At 39.9% G+C, this 22,186-nt stretch overlaps 1 protein-coding gene across 2 annotated transcripts in view; it reads right to left on the bottom strand.

Annotated features, from left to right (window-relative positions):
- LOC110453997 (ras GTPase-activating-like protein IQGAP1) overlaps positions 1 to 22,186 on the bottom strand; it is a 146,696-nt gene that overhangs the window by 43,094 nt on the left and 81,416 nt on the right. For both annotated transcript variants that reach the window (XM_021503278.1, XM_021503279.1), the window contains exons 13-23: positions 21,260 to 21,420; positions 19,914 to 19,953; positions 19,302 to 19,465; positions 18,918 to 18,959; positions 12,124 to 12,205; positions 11,115 to 11,278; positions 4,956 to 5,049; positions 4,303 to 4,470; positions 3,936 to 4,078; positions 2,726 to 2,896; positions 2,278 to 2,361 (exon numbers count right to left, since the gene is read on the bottom strand). In XM_021503278.1, the coding sequence (XP_021358953.1) occupies positions 2,278 to 2,361; positions 2,726 to 2,896; positions 3,936 to 4,078; positions 4,303 to 4,470; positions 4,956 to 5,049; positions 11,115 to 11,278; positions 12,124 to 12,205; positions 18,918 to 18,959; positions 19,302 to 19,465; positions 19,914 to 19,953; positions 21,260 to 21,420 (1,313 nt within the window). The remainder of the gene's footprint in view (positions 1 to 2,277; positions 2,362 to 2,725; positions 2,897 to 3,935; positions 4,079 to 4,302; positions 4,471 to 4,955; positions 5,050 to 11,114; positions 11,279 to 12,123; positions 12,206 to 18,917; positions 18,960 to 19,301; positions 19,466 to 19,913; positions 19,954 to 21,259; positions 21,421 to 22,186) is intronic.

The following is a 22,186-nucleotide window of genomic DNA, read 5'->3' as shown; positions in this document are numbered from 1 at the left end:
ACATACCCCTATACACATACTCCTATACACATACCCCTATACATATACCCCTATACACATACTCCTATACACATACCCCTATACACATACACTTATACACATACTCCGATACACATACTCCTATACACATACCCCTATACACATACCCCTATACACATACTCCTATACACATACCCCTATACACATACACCTATACACATACACCTATACACATACCCCTATACACATACCCCTATACACATACACCTATACACATACTCCTATACACATACCCCTATACACATACCCCTATACACGTACACCTATATACATACCCCTATACACATACACCTATACACATACTCCTATACACATACCCCTATACACATACCCCTATACACGTACACCTATATACATACCCCTATACACATGCACTTATACACATACTCCTATACACATACCCCTATACACATACCCCTATACACATACTCCTATACACATACTCCTATACACATACCCCTATACACGTACACCTATACAGGTACACCTATATACACACCCCTATACACATACCCTTATACACGTACACCTATATACATACCCCTATGCACATACACTTATACACATACCCCTATACACATACTCCTAGACACATACTCCTATACACATACTCCTATACACATACCCCTATACATGTACACCTATATACATACCCCTATACACATACACTTATACACATACCCCTATACACATACTCCTAGACACATACTCCTATACACATACTCCTATACACATACCCCTATACACGTACACCTATATACATACTCCTAGACACATACCCCTATACACATACTCCTATACACAAACCCCTATACACATACACCTAGACACATAACCCTATACACTTACTCCTATATACATACCCCTATACACATACACCTATACACATACTCCTATACACATACCCCTATACACATACCCCTATACACGTACACCTATATACATACCCCTATACACATGCACTTATACACATACTCCTATACACATACCCCTATACACATACCCCTATACACATACTCCTATACACATACTCCTATACACATACCCCTATACACGTACACCTATACAGGTACACCTATATACACACCCCTATACACATACCCTTATACACGTACACCTATATACATACCCCTATGCACATACACTTATACACATACCCCTATACACATACTCCTAGACACATACTCCTATACACATACTCCTATACACATACCCCTATACATGTACACCTATATACATACCCCTATACACATACACTTATACACATACCCCTATACACATACTCCTAGACACATACTCCTATACACATACTCCTATACACATACCCCTATACATGTACACCTATATACATACCCCTATACACATACACTTATACACATACCCCTATACACATACTCCTAGACACATACTCCTATACACATACTCCTATACACATACCCCTATACACGTACACCTATACAGGTACACCTATATACACACCCCTATACACATACCCTTATACACGTACACCTATATACATACCCCTATGCACATACACTTATACACATACCCCTATACACATACTCCTAGACACATACTCCTATACACATACTCCTATACACATACCCCTATACATGTACACCTATATACATACCCCTATACACATACACTTATACACATACCCCTATACACATACTCCTAGACACATACTCCTATACACATACTCCTATACACATACCCCTATACACGTACACCTATATACATACTCCTAGACACATACCCCTATACACATACTCCTATACACAAACCCCTATACACATACACCTAGACACATAACCCTATACACTTACTCCTATACACATACCCCTATACACATACACCTAGACACATACTCCTATACACATACCCCTATACACATACCCCTATACACATACACCTATATACATACCCCTATATACACACACTCCTAGACACATACTTGGGATGCTCAAAGACTTACAGGTTTTAGTAAAATGGTGTTCCTCCTGCATTATGTGACTTACAATTAAAATAAAAGTACACTCCTAATCTAATAGTGCTCTAGTGAGGAATGAGAACCAATAGCTATCCTATCGGCAAAATGTTAGTTTTTTAACATTTGATTACCAAAATGATTCACTCCTAGTTGTATGAAATGGGTTACAATGCCAGTTCAGTTGTAATGTAACCCAGTTTATCTTGGAAACAACTGAGTATTTTGTGTGTTTCGAGGCGGCTCACCTTGACGATCGTGTCGTGATTGTCCTTGAGGTATGTTAGTCTGCACTGGTAGTCCTTACGCTGTTTGTAACCTTTCCAACAAGCCTGAAATCATCAGGGAACAAACATGAATGTCACACAGACATTATAATACCTGTACTTATAGGCAAACAGCTAATATTCATGTATTATCTGTATTTTTCCATGACTAGCAGGTGTGTATTTATGAGTTACCTGTATTTTGGTTATGTCTAACAGGTGTGTATTTATGAGTTACCTGTATTTTGATTATGGCTACCTGTATTTTGGTTATGGCTAACAGGTGTGTATTTATGAGTTACCTGTATTTTGGTTATGGCTAACAGGTGTGTATTTATGAGTTACCTGTATTTTGGTTATGGCCATTAGCTGTGTATTTATGAGTTACCTGTATTTTGGTTATAGTCAACAGCTCTGATTCATGAGTTACCTGTATTTTGGTTATGGCTGGCAGTTGTGTATTCATGAAGTTAACTCTCTCTAGATAAGCTTTCCTGGCCAGGTATCCTCTCACACAAGACTGTATCCGCACAATAAAATTCTCGTTGGCTTTGAACAAAAGTTCTCTGTCATATTCTGCAGTAACTTCTGATACTACTTTCTATGAAGAAAAAAAGGAAAAAGAAAACAAAAATATTACAACACAATATCAGACCTTACCCTGGCATTATAAGACACTGATTTAGCTATGTTAGGGAATATTACCTGAGGGAAAACTTCAGACATGGAATAAGTTTTCATAGTTTGTTTTTTTTAATTTGTAAGTTTCTCTACACCGAGGTATTAGGAATGGGACCTATACTTCTGGGCCCTATCTGAAGGACTACTGGTACACCAAGGTACTAGGAAGTGGACCTACACTTCTGGGCCTTATCTGAAAGACTACTGGTAGAGAACTCTTTTGAAACGTGTTATTCATTGTATGACTTATAAACCTGCAGGTGACACATCACTCTGTCAAAACTCCAGGCAGGAAACAGTCTTTGTCACAGACCTATTTGCTATGGACACATTTTCATTACATTAAAACATCATTTATTTGGTTATTAAGATAAAAATAAAAGTACCTCATACAGACATTTGACAGAAGTCAGCCTACCTGCACCTCCTCCTTGGTGAGAAGTGACAGACATTTGACAGAAGTAGCCTACCTGCACTTCCTCCTTGGTGAGAGGTGACAGACATTTGACAGAGGTTAGCCTACCTGCACTTCCTCCTTGGTGAGAAGTGACAGACATTTGACAGAGTTTAGCCTACCTGCACTTCCTCCTTGGTGAGAAGGGACACAGACAGACATTTGACAGAGGTAAGCCTACCTGCACTTCCGCCTTGGTGAGAAGTGACAGACATTTGACAGAGGTTAGCCTACCTGCATATCCTCCTTGGTGAGAAGTGACAGACATTTGACAGAAGTTAGCCTACCTGCACTTCCTCCTTGGTGAGAAGGGACACAGACAGACATTTGACAGAGGTAATCCTACCTGCACTTCCTCCTTGGTGAGAAGTGACAGACATTTGACAGAGGTAAGCCTACCTGCACTTTCTCCTTTGTGAGAAGTGACAGACATTTGACAGAGGTTAGCCTACCTGCACTTCCTCCTTGGTGAAAAGTGACAGACATTTGACAGAAGTAAGCCTACCTGCACTTCCTCCTTGGTGAGAAGTCCGTGGTCTTTAGATGCACCGTCTTGTCGACTCCATGCATACTCCTGGTCGTGGGTGTTATAGAAAAACTTCGATCCATCCTTCAAACGGTTCATCATCCAGCCACTCCCACACTCTCCTGTTACCATGGAGATGATAGAGTACGTTACCAATCATGGCAGTTTATAATCATACATAATTACTGTTTTGTTTTCTTATGAATGTGAACCAGCTTGTCTTCCTATATAATAATCACAGGACAAGATAACCATTTTTTTTTCTCTCTTTTGAGTTAAGGATTTTCCTTTCTGTTTCCGACAATAGAATTCTCTATATAAGCGATCATAGGTTTGCCATACTTACCTTTCTGAGTCTTATCGTCTATTGCCTCTAGTAGTCTCTGTAGGTACATGTCTTTGCAGTCAGGAACAACACTGTGTAAGGCAAGGTCACTAGAGGTCAAGGACTCCAGAAGTAGGTCACTGTCATTTTCACCAGAAGTTTTGTTAACTTCTTCAACAGCCAAGGATGCTGAAAGTATAAGAAGTATTGGGCTACGGAAACTCTCATATTTTGTCTAATGTAAAACTAACACACAGAAACAAACTTTCCACCTTATTCTCATCAGATGTATAAATAGAAATATTAAAGGTTTTAAACCATAACACATATTTACAATTGTAAAAAAGAAGTAATTAGGAAATTATTTAACGAAATGGGTAATTTTATGTGTTTTTTCCCCTACAAAATCAATTAGCTGTGTCCTGTATCTCTATATTAATTCCATAATTTCAATAAGATATGATAATGGTGAACGACTAAAATGCATCATGATCATTACACATTTAAACGCATCCCTTTGTAGTCAATGATAACTATTAGACGATATTTAATGACTTTCCCATTGAATACCTATATATTTCATGAGTATGGTAGAATACCAGTATTTTTCATGAGTTTGATTCATTAGTGAAAATACCAGTATAATCCGCCATACATATAAATACAGGACTCACTTTTCAGTCCCACTTCAGCGTCTCTGTTAGCGTTTCCAATGGCGTTCTGAATCTCCTCTACCCACAGTTCAACATCCCCATCACTGGAGTCCTGCTGTAAAACAGAACTTTTCATAATAGATTTCAATTTTTATAGTGAAGGAGTCAATTTTCAATTGTCTAAGCTGTTTATTTAGACACACAACACTACTGTATATTGTATTCACAGGGGCATTTTCCTAACTTGATTTGAGGTTTTTGAAGTAAAACCAATTTTCATGATGTAATACTTACCATAACTTTAGTATGCATAGACAATACCTACACCCATCTTTGTAGCCCAAAAACAAAAGATTCAAATATCCTGACCTCCCTACCGTGACGTAACCCATATCTCGACAACAGAGCCACGGAGTGATCTCCCTTTCTCAAACCCCTTTTATGGAGCCTAAAGGCAGATGGGATGAGGAGGCAAGGGGAGGAATACAGGGTGGGACTCCATAAAGTTATGGTAAGTATTACATCATAAAAATTGGTTTTACTTCAAAAACCTCAATTTCATTTCAGTAATAATTACCATAACTTTAGTATGCGAATTCGTCTTACCGTAGTGGAGGCTTCGAATCCAGGCAGACCAGGCTGAGGGAACAAACTCGAGACATGCTCAAGGTAGGTAAAAGGTTCAAGGAACCCCCCTAATAAAGCCCCGAAAGTAATTAAACAAGAGGCCCATGGGCCTTCACGGTCACCTGATATATTTATACAGAGAGTTGATTTTGTTTTTAACATGTACAGAAACATTATTCAAAGTGACAAAAAACAATAAAACCACCTTATTCAATATCTAGCATACAGATTTAAGACAAAAAGTATTTGAAACTAGCACCTCTGATTCTAAAAAAGGAAAATGAAGAAATTTTAGCACACTGACTCCTTTGGGCCCCACCCTACAGCCCTTGGGGGAAGGGCTGGCTCAAAATTTTCAAAGTATCAAACTGTCAACTCAAGGTTATAATTCCAATCAAGTTATTAACATGTAATATTCAAAGTATCATTTGCCATTATAAACCATAATAATTTTTTGAAATTTCAGTCAATTCAACCCTTTTTGGCCCCACCCATCAGCCCCTGGGGGTCAGTCAGGGCTCATATGTGCATACTATCAAACTGCTACCTAATACTGATAATGCTAACCCAAATTGAATTACTTCCAATGGAAATTAAACAAATGTTGGTCCAAAATGTGATTTCCCTATATAAACTATAGTAAAGTTTACCCCCTCCCCAGGGGGAAACGTGAGACCCCAGGGTCAAGAAATTCACAATTTCGGTAAAGCACCTTAAGACCCTTCCATCTATGAAGAGTATTTGATTCTACCATATCTGGGTCTTGAGAAGAAGATTTTTGAAATTTCAGTCAATTCAACCCTTTTTGGCCCCACCCATCAGCCCCTGGGGGTCAGTCAGGGCTCATAGGTGCATACTATCAAACTGCTACCTAATACTGATAATACTAACCCAAATTGAATTACTTCCAATGGAAATTAAACAAATGTTGGTCCAAAATGTGATTTCCCTATATAAACTATAGTAAAGTTTGCCCCCTCCCCAGGGGGAAACGTGAGACCCCAGGGTCAACAAATTCACAATTTTGGTAAAGCACCTTAAGACCCTTCCATCTATGAAGAGTATTTGATTCTACCATATCTGGGTCTTGAGAAGAAGATTTTTGAAATTTTATTCAATTTGACCCGCCCCGCCCCGCCCCGCCCCTCAGGCCCCTGGGGGCTTGGGATTAAACCGGCCACTTTTTTTGTTGACCTTTGTCCATGGAAGGTTCCTGCAAAATTTCATTGAAATTGGTTCAGGGGTTTTGGAGGAGAAGTCGAAAATGTAAATTGTTTACGGATGCACGACGGACGACGAGGCGATCGCAATAGGTCACTTGAGACTTTGTCCCAGGTGACCTAAAAATGGAAAACCTCCCCGTGAAATGAGCAGGTGTACCATCGTGGTGCCTGATAGCATACTATTTAAAATCACTGAATTACTGTGGAGGAACAGTCACAGACTGTGCAACCACCACCGGTCCAAGGAAATACAATCCATCAGAATGAGAAGCCAAGGACCGGAGATAAAAATCTGTGAAAGTAGTCTGCTTGCGCCAGAAAGCCACGGACATGACCTCATGAAAGGGGGACCCATTGAGGAGGGCCCATGACGCAGCAAGGGTCCTGATCTCATGAGCTAGCACCATATACAACGCCCGAACCTGATCATCCGAGTGGTCATAACCGTACTTGATGACCTGACAGATCCAACTAGACACAAACTGAGAGGAGATATCCTGCTGACCCAGGGCAAAAACAGCCCCCCCCCCCCTAAGCGCCCGACAGGGACAGAGCAACCTATCCCGTTCCTCAGACCCAACGAAGGCAGTCAAAGACGGAATCTTAATAGGATCGGGTGAGAAGCCAGATTATTAGCCATGAAGGCAGGATCAGTGAGAAGGGTAACGGCAGAGTAATTCCTGGACCACCGGAAGCAAGAGGGCAAGACAAGGCATAAATCTCACTCCTCCTTCGATCTGAGGCCAGGGCAATAAGGAATACCGCCTTGTAGGTAACAAACTTCAAGGAGGCAGACACTAAACGCTCATAAGGTGCCCGCATCAGCGATTCGAGCACCAGTGGCAAATTCCACTGCGGAGCCAACTGCCGGACCCTAGGCCTGTCCAACCCAAACCCCCTAATCAAGGCAGAAAGAGAGGAGGACGAGCCTACCTCCGGCCTACCCTGAATAGAGAGAACACTAGCAATGGCCGTGGACAAGATTGCGGTCCCTAAACAGCCAAAGAAGGAAGTCTGCAATCACCTGGACAGTAGCCTTGATCGGATCAACCTTCCTACCGACACATTAATCACAATAAATCTTCCATCGTGACTGGTAGACGGCAGATGAGGAAGACCTAATTGATCGAGCGATGCAATCTGACATGTCCCTAGAAAAGCCCGCCTGAGTGAGGCCTCCTGAGATAGCTTCCTCGCGTGAAGGTGGAGGATCTCCGGAAGAGAGTGCATCATCCTGGACCGAGGCTCGTGAAGGAGGTTCGCTCTGAGAGTGAAGTGGCGAACAGGTCTATGTGAGGCCTGTCCCACACTTGACAAATTCCCTCAAAAATCGAGAGATTCAGGTGCCACCCCGTCAAAACCGGCTGGCGGTGCCTGGAAAGAGTATCCGCCAGAACATTCAACCTGCCTGGAAGATGCTTGACACAAATTGTCAACTGCATTTCCTGACAAAGAAGAAGAATGTGGATAGCGAGGGCACACAGGGTGTGAGACCTGGTTCCCCCCGTCTCTCCAGATACACAATAACTGTAGTGTTGTCCGTAGCCACACAAACCACCTTGGAATGCAGGATCTCCTGAAGAGACTGCAGAGTCAACAGAACAGCCCTCATCTCAAGCACATTGCTGTGCTCCGAGAGCTGTTCCCCAGACCACCCCCCCGACCGGCAATGCCCGTCGAGGTAAGCTCCCCACCCTGTCATGGATGCATCCGTGTACAGGGTCATAGTGGGAACCGGCTTGGACAAAGGAACCCCTTGGAGAATATTGTCCTGATGAGTCCACCAGGGTGCAAACTCATTGACTGACTGGTTCAGAGGAAGCCAGACTTCCCAATCCCTTGAAGAAGGGACCCAATCGGCAAGGAAAAACGTCTGGAGAGGCCTGATGTGAAGTCTCTCTAAGGGGACCACATCGGCCAGGGCGTTGAGATATCCCAAAAAACTGAGAAACCAACATACCTGGACTTGAGACCGGCCGATGAAGGTCAGAGCAAAAGCCCTGGCCTTCTTGAACTTCTCCATCGGTGGAAGGGCGATGCCCTGAACTGTATTAAAACAGTTCCCCAAAAAAACCAAATCCTAAGATGGGGAAACCTTCGACTTTTCTGTGGAAGGAATGAAGCCGACCTTCAGTAAAACTTTAAGAACCAACAGGGTGACCTGCACCAGAGACTCTCTCACTAGGTGGAGCATGAGGGAGTCGTCGAAATAGATGTGAACATCTATTCCTCGAGAATGCAGGAATCCCACGACCACCTGCAGCAGCTTGGTGAAAACCAAAGGTGCAGTCGTGAGCCCTAACGGCATAGCCAGGAACTCGAAGACCTTTTTGTTGCACATAAAACGGAGGTACTTCCGTGCCGACTTCTTGATGGGAATGTGGAAGTAGGCGTCTTTCAGGTCGCCCACATTCCCTCTCTTACAGAGGCGATAATACCCTGAGGAGTCTCCATCTTGAAGTGAGGAGAATCTACGTGCCTGTTGAAGGCACTTAGATCTATGATGGGACGGCACGCCCCAGACTTCTTCCGAACCCGGGAGTGCATGTCGACATAGGAACCTCCTCGACCGCTTCCTTGGTCAGCATGGTCCTTACTTCCTCCTGGAGCACCAGAGCCTTTTCCGGATCCCCCGGTGGAGGAAAAACTAATGGCTCTGACGCTAAGGGCGGATCCCGCTCTAGCGGAATGCCTAACCCCTCCTTGACCAGGCCCATGCGTCTTCCGTAATTTCCTTCCACTCTGGAAGGAACGCAGAAAGACGACCCCCCACAGGAAGATCTGGTCGAGGCAGATCGAGACCTTGCCAGGCAAGAGAAGCGTCTGCTGACCTGAAGCCTAATTCTGCGGGAGAAGGACCTAAGCTTGAGCCGAGAGGACTGCAGTCCCCCCGGCCAAACTCGTCGTCTAACATGACCAAGGGGGGAAGAAGAGTGTCAGGAGACCTTCTTCTTACCCCCAGGAGGGTTCTTACCCTTCCCTTTGTTGCCCTTGAAGGGAGGCTTATACTTGGTCTGCACAAAAGACTGCGAAGCCGAAGGTTAAGCCTTCTTCTGAAGAGGCGCTGACCCCTGCGAGGTACTGGCCTTCTCAGCCTGAATCCTCTTCACCAGAAGTGCAGAGGCGACCGAGTCCTCCTTCTGAACAGAAGGAAGGACCCAAAAAGAGTGGACCCCGATAAGACAGAATCTGGATGGAGAGACGCAGCAGTCTCTCCATCTTGTGGTGTTCTTTGGGACCAAAAACCACCTGGTCCACCGATTTACCGGGCCAGGCTGCAAGTTCCCTCGATTCCAGCTTAGCTGGTTGAGGGGCAAGCAGGCCAGGCCCTCATCCTGGACATCTTCCTCAGGACCTGAACTCGACAGAACAGGCCCGGCACCAAGACTGTCCCCAGCGACAGCACCACCTGGAATGCTGGGATCACTGACAGAGTCAGTGACCGGTAGTCCCTACCCGAAGGCAAGCGCGAAAGCTTATGGGCGCTCCCGGCCAATTCGACTCTGGGCTGTGCCAAGCCAGGGTCGGGCTGCCCCTCCTTTACTCCAGGGAGTTCCTGAACAGGAAGGGCTACCCCAGAGACAGTACCACCAGACCCCGGAAAAAGCAGACGAATCTTACGGCAAGCTGTGGGACGCTTGGGAACAATGAAGGCCTTGTCCTGAGATTTAGTCTGTGAACAAAGAACAAACCTCACTTCAAGGATGACACTGGGGACAAGCATCACGAAGAAATGGGAACACCTATGAGCTGTCCCCCGTCACTGTCCCGACCGAGACATACCCTCCAAAGCGAAAGAAAACAAAGTTTACAAGCAGACAAACACGGGATTTTTTTTTATAAAATACGATAGTACAAAGTACGCAACGTAGAAAGAATTTCACCCGTAATAAGAATTTGAAACGGTTAAAATATATAACGTTTGCCGAAACAAACAACCGTCACTGAAATAAACAGAGGTCGAAAATTTTCACACAACAATGGCGGAGTGCGTGGCACACCACCGGCACATGTGGAGTAAAATAACCGGCTGTAAAAGGCACAAAAATAATTTTCAACAATAAATAATTGTAGTAACAAGGGCAGATGGGTATAAAGCACACAAACTGCACAATAAATTGAGTTGACACTCAAACCAAACCGACAAAACAAATTTTTGTTATGAAGCTAGCTCCGGACCGTCAGCAGGCGCAAAAAAAGGAAGAGGAAGGGAGATCACTCCGTGGCTCTGTTGTCGAGATATGGGTTACGTCACAGTATGGAGTCAGACCGCTAGGCCATTACAATGATCTAGGCAAAATCAGCCTGGTAGAACTTCCTGACCACTCACCTGTTCCTTGGACGCGACTTCCCGACACAGCAGCACCTGGTACCTGTAAGCATTCCCATCATCCACTTCCTGTAATTTGGCCGTAGGTTCCTTGAGGGCGGATAAGGTCACCTGGGGGTTGCCTTGTTTAATGGCGTTATTAATACCCCCTATGGCTAGTACTCCTGCAGATCACAAAGTGTTGATAGGTGTACATATATCATATACAGATTTAACCAATTCACAAATGTTCTGAGAACTTTTCATTTTTGTATTTAATTTTTTCAACAATAAAGCAAATTTAAATATTGTATTGATATTTTCCCCAGCCTGTATGCTTGGTTTGGTTTGGTTTAATTTTGTGTAACGTCCTATTAACAGCTAAGGTCATTTAAGGACGTGCCTCCATGTGTGTAGTGTATGCGTGCTAGCGTGTGTGTATGCAGGAGACAGTATGCATCCTTCTCAAACTGTTCTGTTATTCACATGGTTTATAAGTTTTCACTTGCAGAAGTGACATGACGCCTGTAGAAATGCCTATTTGTACTTGCACTTCTGTTTATGGTTACATACATTAGTCACAGTAGCCTACAAAGATGTTCAATATAGTTGCCATGGTAACCTACAGACATTCAAAGTAACATACAGTTGCCAAGGTAACCTAGACATTCAAAGTAACATATAGTATCCATGGTAACCTACAATGATGTTCAATGTAACATACAGTAGCCATGGTAACCTACAATGATGTTCAATGTAACATATAGTAGCCATGGTAACCTACAATGATGTTCAATGTAACATACAATAGCCATGGTAACCTATAATGATGTTGAATGTAACATACAATAGCCATGGTAACCTTCAATGATGTTCAATGTAACATACATTAGCCATGGTAACCTACAATGATTTTCAATGTTACATATAGTAGCCATGGTAACCTACAATGAGGTTCAATGTAACATACAATAGCCATGGTAAGCTATAATGATGTTCAATGTAACATACAGAAGCCATGGTAACCTACGTTCGTGTTCCTCGGAGACTTGCTGGTTTACTTGGTCTACGCATGAACAGATCTCAAAGTGAGTCAGCAGTGTACAAGGCACCTACAAAACAAAAGTGTACATATTACACAAAAAGATTAAATAGCTGTCACCCTGACAACACAGGGAAAATAATCAATAATCAATACTCTTGGGAATTACACCAAAGCTTCCATATATTTTTATTCTTACCCCTGGGAGGATTGAAGTTTGTCATAATTTAATGTCTAACTTTGTATTTAAACTATGACAAGATTTTAAATAACGAAAATAGAGGGCCCATCAGATTGGTCCTGCCAGATCAGCACACATAACATGCCAGAGTTGAAACAAGAGATCCCAGAGGGAACTTGGCGCCCACCTTTGTACCATCTTCATTAGTTCTTTGTCAGTTCGATCTTTTCTCATCTTTCCTCTAATCAGTTTGATCGAGTCATGTTAACAGTAAATGCACCTTGAGGTAACTTTTGATCTAAACATAATACTGATGTGTATGAAAGCCAACTTTCAAAGTGAGTTTGTCATTTCACATATTACCTAGTACTTAATGTGAAAGAAATAGAATCGATCATTGCAATATGAGAAAGATCTGTTAAGTTCTTCTTTTAATCCATTTTGTTTTTATGATCAGTCTCAAAATATAACATGCACAACGAGGGATCAAGGGGAATCTACCTCCCGTACTTCCCGAGAAATAACGATAACAAACTTTCAATATCAAAATCCAAGATGTCTGCATGTCGACCATGTTGTTTATCCGATCAGTCTCAAAATTGGACCTGCACAGCTCAGGACCAAAGGACTCTTACATATAAAATTTGAGAAAGATCCCTCTGGTACTTTTTGAGAAATAGCGATAACAAACTCTTAATATCAAAATCCAAGATGGCTGCCTGTCGGCCATGTTGTTTATCTGATCAGTCTCAAAAGTTGCCCTGCACAGCTATGGACTAAGGGGGACCTACATATAAAGTTTGAGAAAGATCCGTCTGATACTTCCCGAGAAATAGTGATAACAAACTTTCAATATCAAAATCCAAGATGGCTTCCTGTCGGCCATGTTGTTTATCCGATCAGCCACTTAAATTGCCCTGCACAGCTATGGACTAAGGGGAACCTACATATAAAATTTGAGAAAGATCACTCTGGTACTTCTTGAGAAATAGCGATAACAAACTTTCCCTATCAAAATCCAAGATGGCTGCCTGTCGGCCATGTTGTTTATTTGATCAGTCTCAAAGGTTACCCTGCACAGTAAAGGACCAAGGGGAACATGCATATAAAATTTGAGAAAGATCCCTTAAGTACTTCTTGAGAAATACCAATAACAAACCTTCATTATCAAAATCAAAGATGGCTGCCTGTCGGCCATGTTGTTTATTTGATCAGTCTCAAAAGTTACCCGGCACAGTAAAGGACCAAGGGGAACATGCATATAAAATTTGAGAAAGATCCCTCAAGTACTTCTTGAGAAATGCCAATAACAAACTTTCACTATCAAAATCCAAGATGGCTGCCTGTCGGCCATGTTGATTATCCGATCAGTCTCAAAAGTTGCCCTGCACAGCTATGGACTAAGGGGAACCAACATATAAAATTTGAGAAAGATCCCTCTGGTACTTCTTGAGAAATACCGATAACAAGAATTGTTTAAGGACGGACGGACCACAGACCACGGACGCAGGGTGATTTGAATACCCCACCTGATAATGATGGTGGGCTAAAAATAAATCTTACAAGTTTCTAAAAGGAAGTGTAATTTATAAGCTGTCAGGCCTTAATAAAATAACATTACATAAATACAAGCTACTGGTAATAGCAGAAACAGTGTACATGAATGATAGGGACACCATGGAAAATGTCATGCCAAAACATAGAAATGTTCTCTATTAAACCCGTCTAGATTATCATCACTAGGTTAGGATGTCACGAGTAGAGACATTAATCCTATATCAGGTAGGTAGTAATGACAGGATAAATTAATTCTATATCGGGTAGGTAGTAACGACAGGATAAAAAGGCAAAGCATTGCAAAGCAATCCATAGTTAGTAACACATATTTCGCACAAAGGGGCATACCTCCATCAAAAAGGGTCGAAATTCCAAAATTAAAATGCCGGTGCACAACTACATAAGATACTGATCATTCATGCAAGGTTTCAATGAAATCCACCCGTTAGTTATGAGTTACATGGACAAGTATTTTGCACAAAGGGGCATAACTACATCAAAAAGGGTCAAAATCCCAAATTTAAATGCTGGTGCACAACTTAACAAGATACTGATCATTCATGCAAAGTTTCAATGAAAATCCACCTGTTCGTTAAGGTGGAGTTGCGCGGACAAGTATTTTGCAAAAAGGGGCATAACTCCATCAAAAAGGGTCGAAATCCAAAAATTAAAATGCCGGTGCACAACTACATAAGATACTGATCATTCAAGCAAAGTTTCAATGAAATCCACCTGTTAATTAAGGAGGAGTTTTCCGGACAAGGTACTGCGGACGACAGACAGACAGACAGACGGACAGGGTGATTCCAGTATACCCCCCTAACTTCGTTGCGGGGTTATAATTAATCCTATATCAGGTAGGTATAGTAATGACAGGATACATTAATTCTATATCAGGTAGGTAGTAATGAAAGGATAAATTAATCCTATATCTGGTCAGTAGTAATGACAGGATAAATTAATCCTATATCAGGTAGGTAGTAATGACAGGATAAATTAATCCTATATCAGGTAGGTATATCAGGTCATAGTAATGACACGATACATGTCATGTGTAAGCTTGCAGAAGTTTCTCCTTTTTTCTATGAAGTTCTGCGGCAACAAAATGTATAATGTTGGCTTATAGAGGCAATATACAGCAACAAGAAACACATGAATTATAAGTGCCATAATGCATTAGCTAAGGAGTGTTTACCCACTGGATATTATGATATTTATGTTTTTTTGGTTTGTATCTGTGTTCAACTTAGCCTTGCCAGATTCAACTCCAACACACCAGAATATCATATCTAGTCAGTAAAACTACACTTACAAATCTTAATGGTCATATCTAGTCAGTAAAACTACACTTACAAATCTTAATGGCCATATCTAGTCAGTAAAACTACACTTACAAATCTGAATAGTCATATCTAGTCAGTAAAACTACACTTACAAAACTTAATGGTCTTATCTAGTCAGTAAAACTACATTTACAAATCTTAATGGTCATATCTAGTCAGTAAAAAAACTACACTTACAAATCTTAATGGTCATATCTAGTCAGTAAAACTACATTTACAAATCTTAATGGTCATATCTAGTTTGTTATACTCCACTAACGAAACTTAATGGTCATATCTAGTCAGTAAAACTACACTTACAAATCTTAATGGTCAAATCTAGTCAGTAAAACTACACTAACAAAAAACTTAATGGTCATATCTAGTCAGTAAAACTACACTAACAAAACTTAATGTTCATATGTAGTCAGTAAAACTACATTTACAAATATTATTGGTCATATCTAGTCAGTAAAACTACATTTACAAATCTTAATGGTCATATCTAGTCAGTTACTCTATTAATATTAACAGTACAGTTGCACATCATCATTATTTGGAGAAGTCATGCAGATATGCTATAATACAACAGTGCACAGGAAGAAACAGCTGGTCCAATAAACAGGTGCAATGCATTGTATCGTTAGAGCTGACGCAGTAGGCACCTTGTGAGAGATGTTGGTTGCTTTACTGTCACATGAATCTCATTCAAACAGAGAAATTAAAATAAGAAACCTGCACATTATCTATATTGAATGCAAAGCAGACAGCACAATGTGTAATGTACACATATCTTACTGAATAGGGTAATGTTCGTGAGTGAGCTCAGTTTAATGTGTTTCTATAGTGAAGATTGAACACATATCTTACTGAAGAGGTATAATGTTCGTGAGTGAGCTCAGTTTAATGTGTTTCTATAGTGAAGATTGAACACATATCTTACTGAAGAGCTATAATGTTCGTGAGTGAGCTCAGTTTAATGTGTTTCTATAGTGAATATTGAACACATATCTTACTGAAGAGGGTAATGTTCGTGAGTCAGCTCAGTTTAACGGGTTTCTATAGTGAAGATTGAACACATATCTTACTGAATAGGGTAATGTTCGTGAGTCAGCTCAGTTTAACGTTTTTCTATAGTGAAGATTGAACACATATCTTACTGAAGAGCTATAATGTTCGTGAGTGAGCTCAGTTTAATGTGTTTCTATAGTGAATATTGAACACATATCTTACTGAAGAGGGTAATGTTCGTGAGTCAGCTCAGTTTAACGGGTTTCTATAGTGAAGATTGAACACATATCTTACTGAAGAGGGTAATATTCATGATTGAGCTCAGTTTAACGTGTTTCTATAGTGAAGATTGAACACATATCTTACTGAAGAGGGTAATATTCGTGAGTGAGCTAAGTTTAACGTGTTTCTATAGTGAAGATTGAACACATATCTTACTGAAGAGGGCAATGTTCGTGAGTGAGCTCAGTTTAACGTGTTTCTATAGTGAAGATTGAACGCATATCTTACTGAAGAGGGTAATGTTCGTGAGTGAGCTCAGTTTAACATGTTTGTATAGTGAAGATTGAACACATATCTTACTGAAGAGGGTAATATTCGTGATTGAGCTCAGTTTAACGTGTTTCTATAGTGAAGATTGAACATATTTCTTACTGAAGAGGGTAATGTTCGTGAGTGAGCTCAGTTTAACGTGTTTCTATAGTGAAGATTGAACAAATATCTTACTGAAGAGGGTAACTGTTCGTGAGTGAGCTCAGTTTAACGAGTTTCTATAGTGAAGATTGAACGCATATCTTACTGAAGAGGGTAATGTTCGTGAGTGAGCTCAGTTTAACAGGTTTCTATATAGTGAAGATTTGCCCTGTAAATATTAGTATAAACATGGATTTCATGAGTGTAAACAGTTTTTATATTTAACATTATCTACATTGACTAATGGATATGGTTAGTATAAAGATGTGCAGCCTTAACTCACACAGTATTTAACAGCTTATCTAAAAACAAGTTCTCATTCTACCTATATCTCAATACATATCAGGTTCATATAAGTATTCTTCATATAAGTATTCCTCAAACAAGTAGCCTACTTACCTACGCTATAGTAGAAACAAGTGGCCTACTTACCTATGCTATAGTAGAAACAAGTGGCCTACTTACCTATGCTATAGTTGAAACAAGTGGCCTACTTACCTACGCTATAGTAGAAACAAGTGGCCTACTTACCTACCCTATAGTAGAAACAAGTGGCCTACTTACCTATGCTATAGGAGAAACAAGTGGCCTACTTACCTATGCTATAGTAGAAACAAGTGGCCTACTTGCCTACGCTATAGGAGAAACAAGTGGCCTACTTGCCTACGCTATAGTAGAAACAAGGGGCCTACTTGCCTACGCTATAGTAGAAACAAGTGGCCTACTTGCCTACGCTATAGTAGAAACAAGTGGCCTACTTGCCTAGGCTATAGTAGAAACAAGTGGCCTACTTACCTACGCTATAGCAGAAACAAGTAGCCTACTTACCTACGCTATAGTAGAAACAAGTAGCGTACTTGCCTACGCTATAGTAGAAACAAGTAGCCTACTTACCTACGCTATAGTAGAAACAAGTAGCCTACTTACCTATGCTATAGTAGAAACAAGTGGCCTACTTACCTACGCTATAGTAGAAACAAGTAGCCTACTTGCCTTCGCTATAGTAGAAACAAGTAGCCTACTTACCTACGCTATAGTAGAAACAAGTAGCCTACTTACCTATGCTATAGTAGAAACAAGTGGCCTACTTACCTACGCTATAGTAGAAACAAATAGCCTATTTACCTACGCTATAGTAGAAACAACACTAAGGCAACCTTCAAACATGTTACACTATCAAGCTAAAATGTTTAAATTTTAGATTGACCTATAACAACAATCAGTGACGGGCAACCCTTCAAGTCAAAAGTGCATTTTCAAGATGGCCACCAAGCAAACAAACCAAAATATTACAGATAGAATTGATTAGACCATAACCATGGGAACCAGGTAAAATTGTAAATGGGATAGTGTAATTCAAAAGTGTGTTGAATACTACATATAGGTCGGTAAACCAAGGCCAAAAGTGTTTTAAAACGTACATCTATCAGACTAAAACATCCTTGTTTATAAAAGGTTATTTCGTTTTAGATGTTACACTCTGATTTTTCCCCGCCGACATGTATTTAGATGAGAATTGTGTCAAAATTTGAACCCAAAATGGTGTCACAAGGCCCTTGCTTGACGCATTGGATTGTACAAATTAACATGACTTTACTAAGAATCAACTTTCAAATTGTGCATTATCCCATCTGTACTGATGTATCTTATCTAGGCCAAATAGTATTCTAATTTTTCTCTCCAAAATTCTTCAATGATTTCCTTTCATTTATGCTGAATCAATAACACATCAATAAGACCAGCTCCCCAGAGTGCTGTATGACTTATTAACGTCAATGATAAAGAGAGTTTCAGCAATTAATAAGGGTCATGCTTAAAATAGCATCAGGCATAGAAAGAAATCAAATAAAACTGCAATTCTAAGCTTAAGTTCCAGTGTTCGCTCTCAATTCAAGTAGAGTAACTCCCCCTGGCACCATGCATACGCCCAAAAGAAAGCTATATAGGTAGATATTATAGAAAAGTTGTTATAGGCAAATACATAATGTAACAAGATAACAGTTCAACTATTAACTCACACCAGCTGTCATAGCCGATTCATCATCTGCCTCTTGAATACTCTGTTGAAAAAATACAATTCAGGTTCAAAATCCAATCTGTTCCTTTCATCTATACCTTATGGTATGTAACCCACTCACTATAACCCTGTAACTCATCAATCTGATATAAAAACCGAAAATATCAAGATATTGAGATTTTTTGTTGTTTCGAAAATTCATTTCCTTAACATAACTGTCTGGTTTTATAAGAACCAGCTGGTTGTTTGTTTTAGATTTAAATCAAAGTTAGATGACAATGGTGCTTACACAACATCTAGGGTCATTACCTTAATTTTAAAAACTCGTGCAAAAAAACAATCGCATCATTATCTGTACCAACTACAAAATTGCTATTTTTCCTACCTCCGTTTTTGTGGCCCTCGCGTGGACCAGTCCTTTCTGATATCTGTCGAGGTTCTGATCTTCCAGATTTGGAATGCAAGCGTCTTCATTTGCAAGAGCCTTGAAGGTCGCGTCTTGATCACCAACTTCTACTGCTTCATTGATTGCAGCGACCGCCGACAATACTGGAATATTATATTTCATGGATGTAACAATTTAGAATTCCATAAAAAATCCCTGTTAAGACCTCCTCTTTTAAACAACCCTTTGGTCTTTGCCTTGCAACTGTGTTGGCAACTTTAAATGTAATTATTATTTATGATGTGACCAGCTGTCTCATTATACTCCCCTAGCCCTGAATTTTACACAGTAAATAAATGTCACCCATAAGTAACATAACTCTGATGGCACAGTAGGTAAATGTTGATGAATCCTATCAGAACTAAAAACTTTGCTCATCATTCTTACGAGGTTTACTAGAAAAGAAAATCATACATTTTAATATTTTATGAATATCAAAAAAAATAACATAATATACCTCAAACGGAATGAACAAATCTGACCAACTTATTTTGATAATTTCACAAGAAGTGAATACTTCTCCATTAAGTGGAACATCACAGGATTTTTTACCCTTAACAGCCGCAAATATTTCATCATAGTCCAGGTCGTCCTGTAAAACACAAAACAATGACCATCAGTTACACTCATGAACAGTTATCAAGTTACACTGATAAATAGTTATTAAGTTACACTCATAAACAGTTATCATTACACTCATAAACAGTTATCAAGTTACACTCATACACATCATCAGTTACTCTCATAAACAGTTATCATTACACTCATAAACAGTTATCAAGTTACACTCAAAAACATCCTCAGTTACTCTCATAAACAGTTATCATTACACTCATAAACAGTTATCATTACACTCACAGACAGTTATGAAGTTACACTCATTAACATCCTCAGTTACTCTCATAAACAGTTATCATTACACTCAAAAACAGTTATCAAGTTACACTCATAAACATCATCAGTTACTCTCATAAACAGTTATCATTACATTCATTAACAGTTATCAAGTTACACTCATCAACAGTTATCATTACATTCATCAACAGTTATCATTACACTCATAAACAGTTATCATTACACTCATCAACAGTTATCATTACACTCATAAACAGTTATCAAGTTACACTCATAAACAGTTATCAATTTACACTCATAAATATCATCAGTTACTCTCAGTAACAGTTATAATTACACTCATAACAGTTATCAAGTTACACTCATCAACAGTTATCATTACACTCATCAACAGTTATCATTACATTCATCAACAGTTATCATTACACTCATAAACAGTTATCATTATACTTATAAACAGTTATCATTACACTCATGAACAGTTTATCCTTACACTCATAAACAGTTATCAAGTTACACTGGTAAATATCCTCAGTTACACTCATAAACATTTATAAAATTACACTCATAAACAGTTATCAAGTTACACTCATAAATATCATCAGTTACTCTCATAAACAGTTATCATTACACTCATAAACATCATCAGTTTCTCTCATAAACAGTTATCATTACACTCACAGACATCAAGTTACACTCATAAACAGTTATCAATTTACACTCATAAATATCATCAGTTACTCTCATAAACAGTTATCATTACACTCATAAACATCATCAGTTACTCTTATAAACAGTTATCAAGTTATATTTATGTTGAATAATAATTACCACGTTCATATTCCTATTGATAAAATATCCTTTCTTGGGAAGGTGCTTCGTTTCAGTCAAAAAGTGTAAAATGTCCAACCTTAACATGATCAGCTGTGAGACTGATAATCAGACAACTTTAGGTATGGACAGGAAATTACACAAAAATAGGAGCACTGTGTAATAACTGTAGCAGACACAAAGTTCCATGTTTTGTGTAGTATTAATTCTACCTGTTTTTCTTGTCGCATGTTGAAGAACTCCTCCAGATAGAGGACATCGCCATAGGGAATTACAGGTGGTAGCTTGGCTGCAGGGTTCTGGAGAACCCTCATGAGCACCGCAGGGTCCCCGCTATTTATAGCCGTATTAATGGCAACCACACACTGAGCCTCTAAATAAAGAAAAACAATGACCTTTTTTTTCTTTCGATATTGTAAAATATCTGGTCTTTATCAAATAACAAGTTAGCTTGTTGGTTCAGAAAATGCAAAATACTTTTAGTAAACTAGCATATGAGCTAATTCTTAAGTGAACAGGAAAATTCACATCAGACTTTTAATTATAAATTGTCTATTATACTTGAACTAATATGAAGTGAACAAGTTGCATACAAAATGATGATGATGTTTCAAAAGAGTTCAGCATCATCTCATGCCCAACAGGTTACATCCTTTGACATATGTTGACAGCATGCGACTCCTGCTGTTGTCTTATCAAGTAACTAAGAACAATTATACCAGTGGAAATTGAATAACTTATAGTCATTGGAGAACCATAGCAGTGTGATTAACTCATAGTGACTAGTCCTAAATCTCTGAGCAAACTTTGATTTAAAAATATTATCAAAGGGTTATAAATAGTGAGGTATAAACCTTAGTAGGTGACCGAGACGTACCCCAGATACACTAAAGTCGGCCGGCCCTAGAGGAACTTAACACCAAACATGAGTAGGTGAGCGAGACGTACCCCAGGTACACTAAAGTCGGCCGACCCTAGAGGAACTTAACATCAAACATTAGTAGGTGAGCGAGACGTACCCAGATACACTAAAGTCGGCCGACCCTAGAGGAACTTAACACCAAACATTAGTAGGTGAGCGTGACGTACCCCAGGTACACTAAAGTCGGCCGACCCTAGAGGAACTTAACACCAAACAT

Source organism: Mizuhopecten yessoensis, unplaced genomic scaffold (assembly GCF_002113885.1).
Source record: "Mizuhopecten yessoensis strain PY_sf001 unplaced genomic scaffold, ASM211388v2 scaffold7597, whole genome shotgun sequence".
NCBI lineage: Eukaryota > Metazoa > Mollusca > Bivalvia > Pectinida > Pectinidae > Mizuhopecten > Mizuhopecten yessoensis.
Note: the sequence above shows the minus strand (reverse complement) of the source record. Positions and strands in the feature narration are given on the sequence as shown.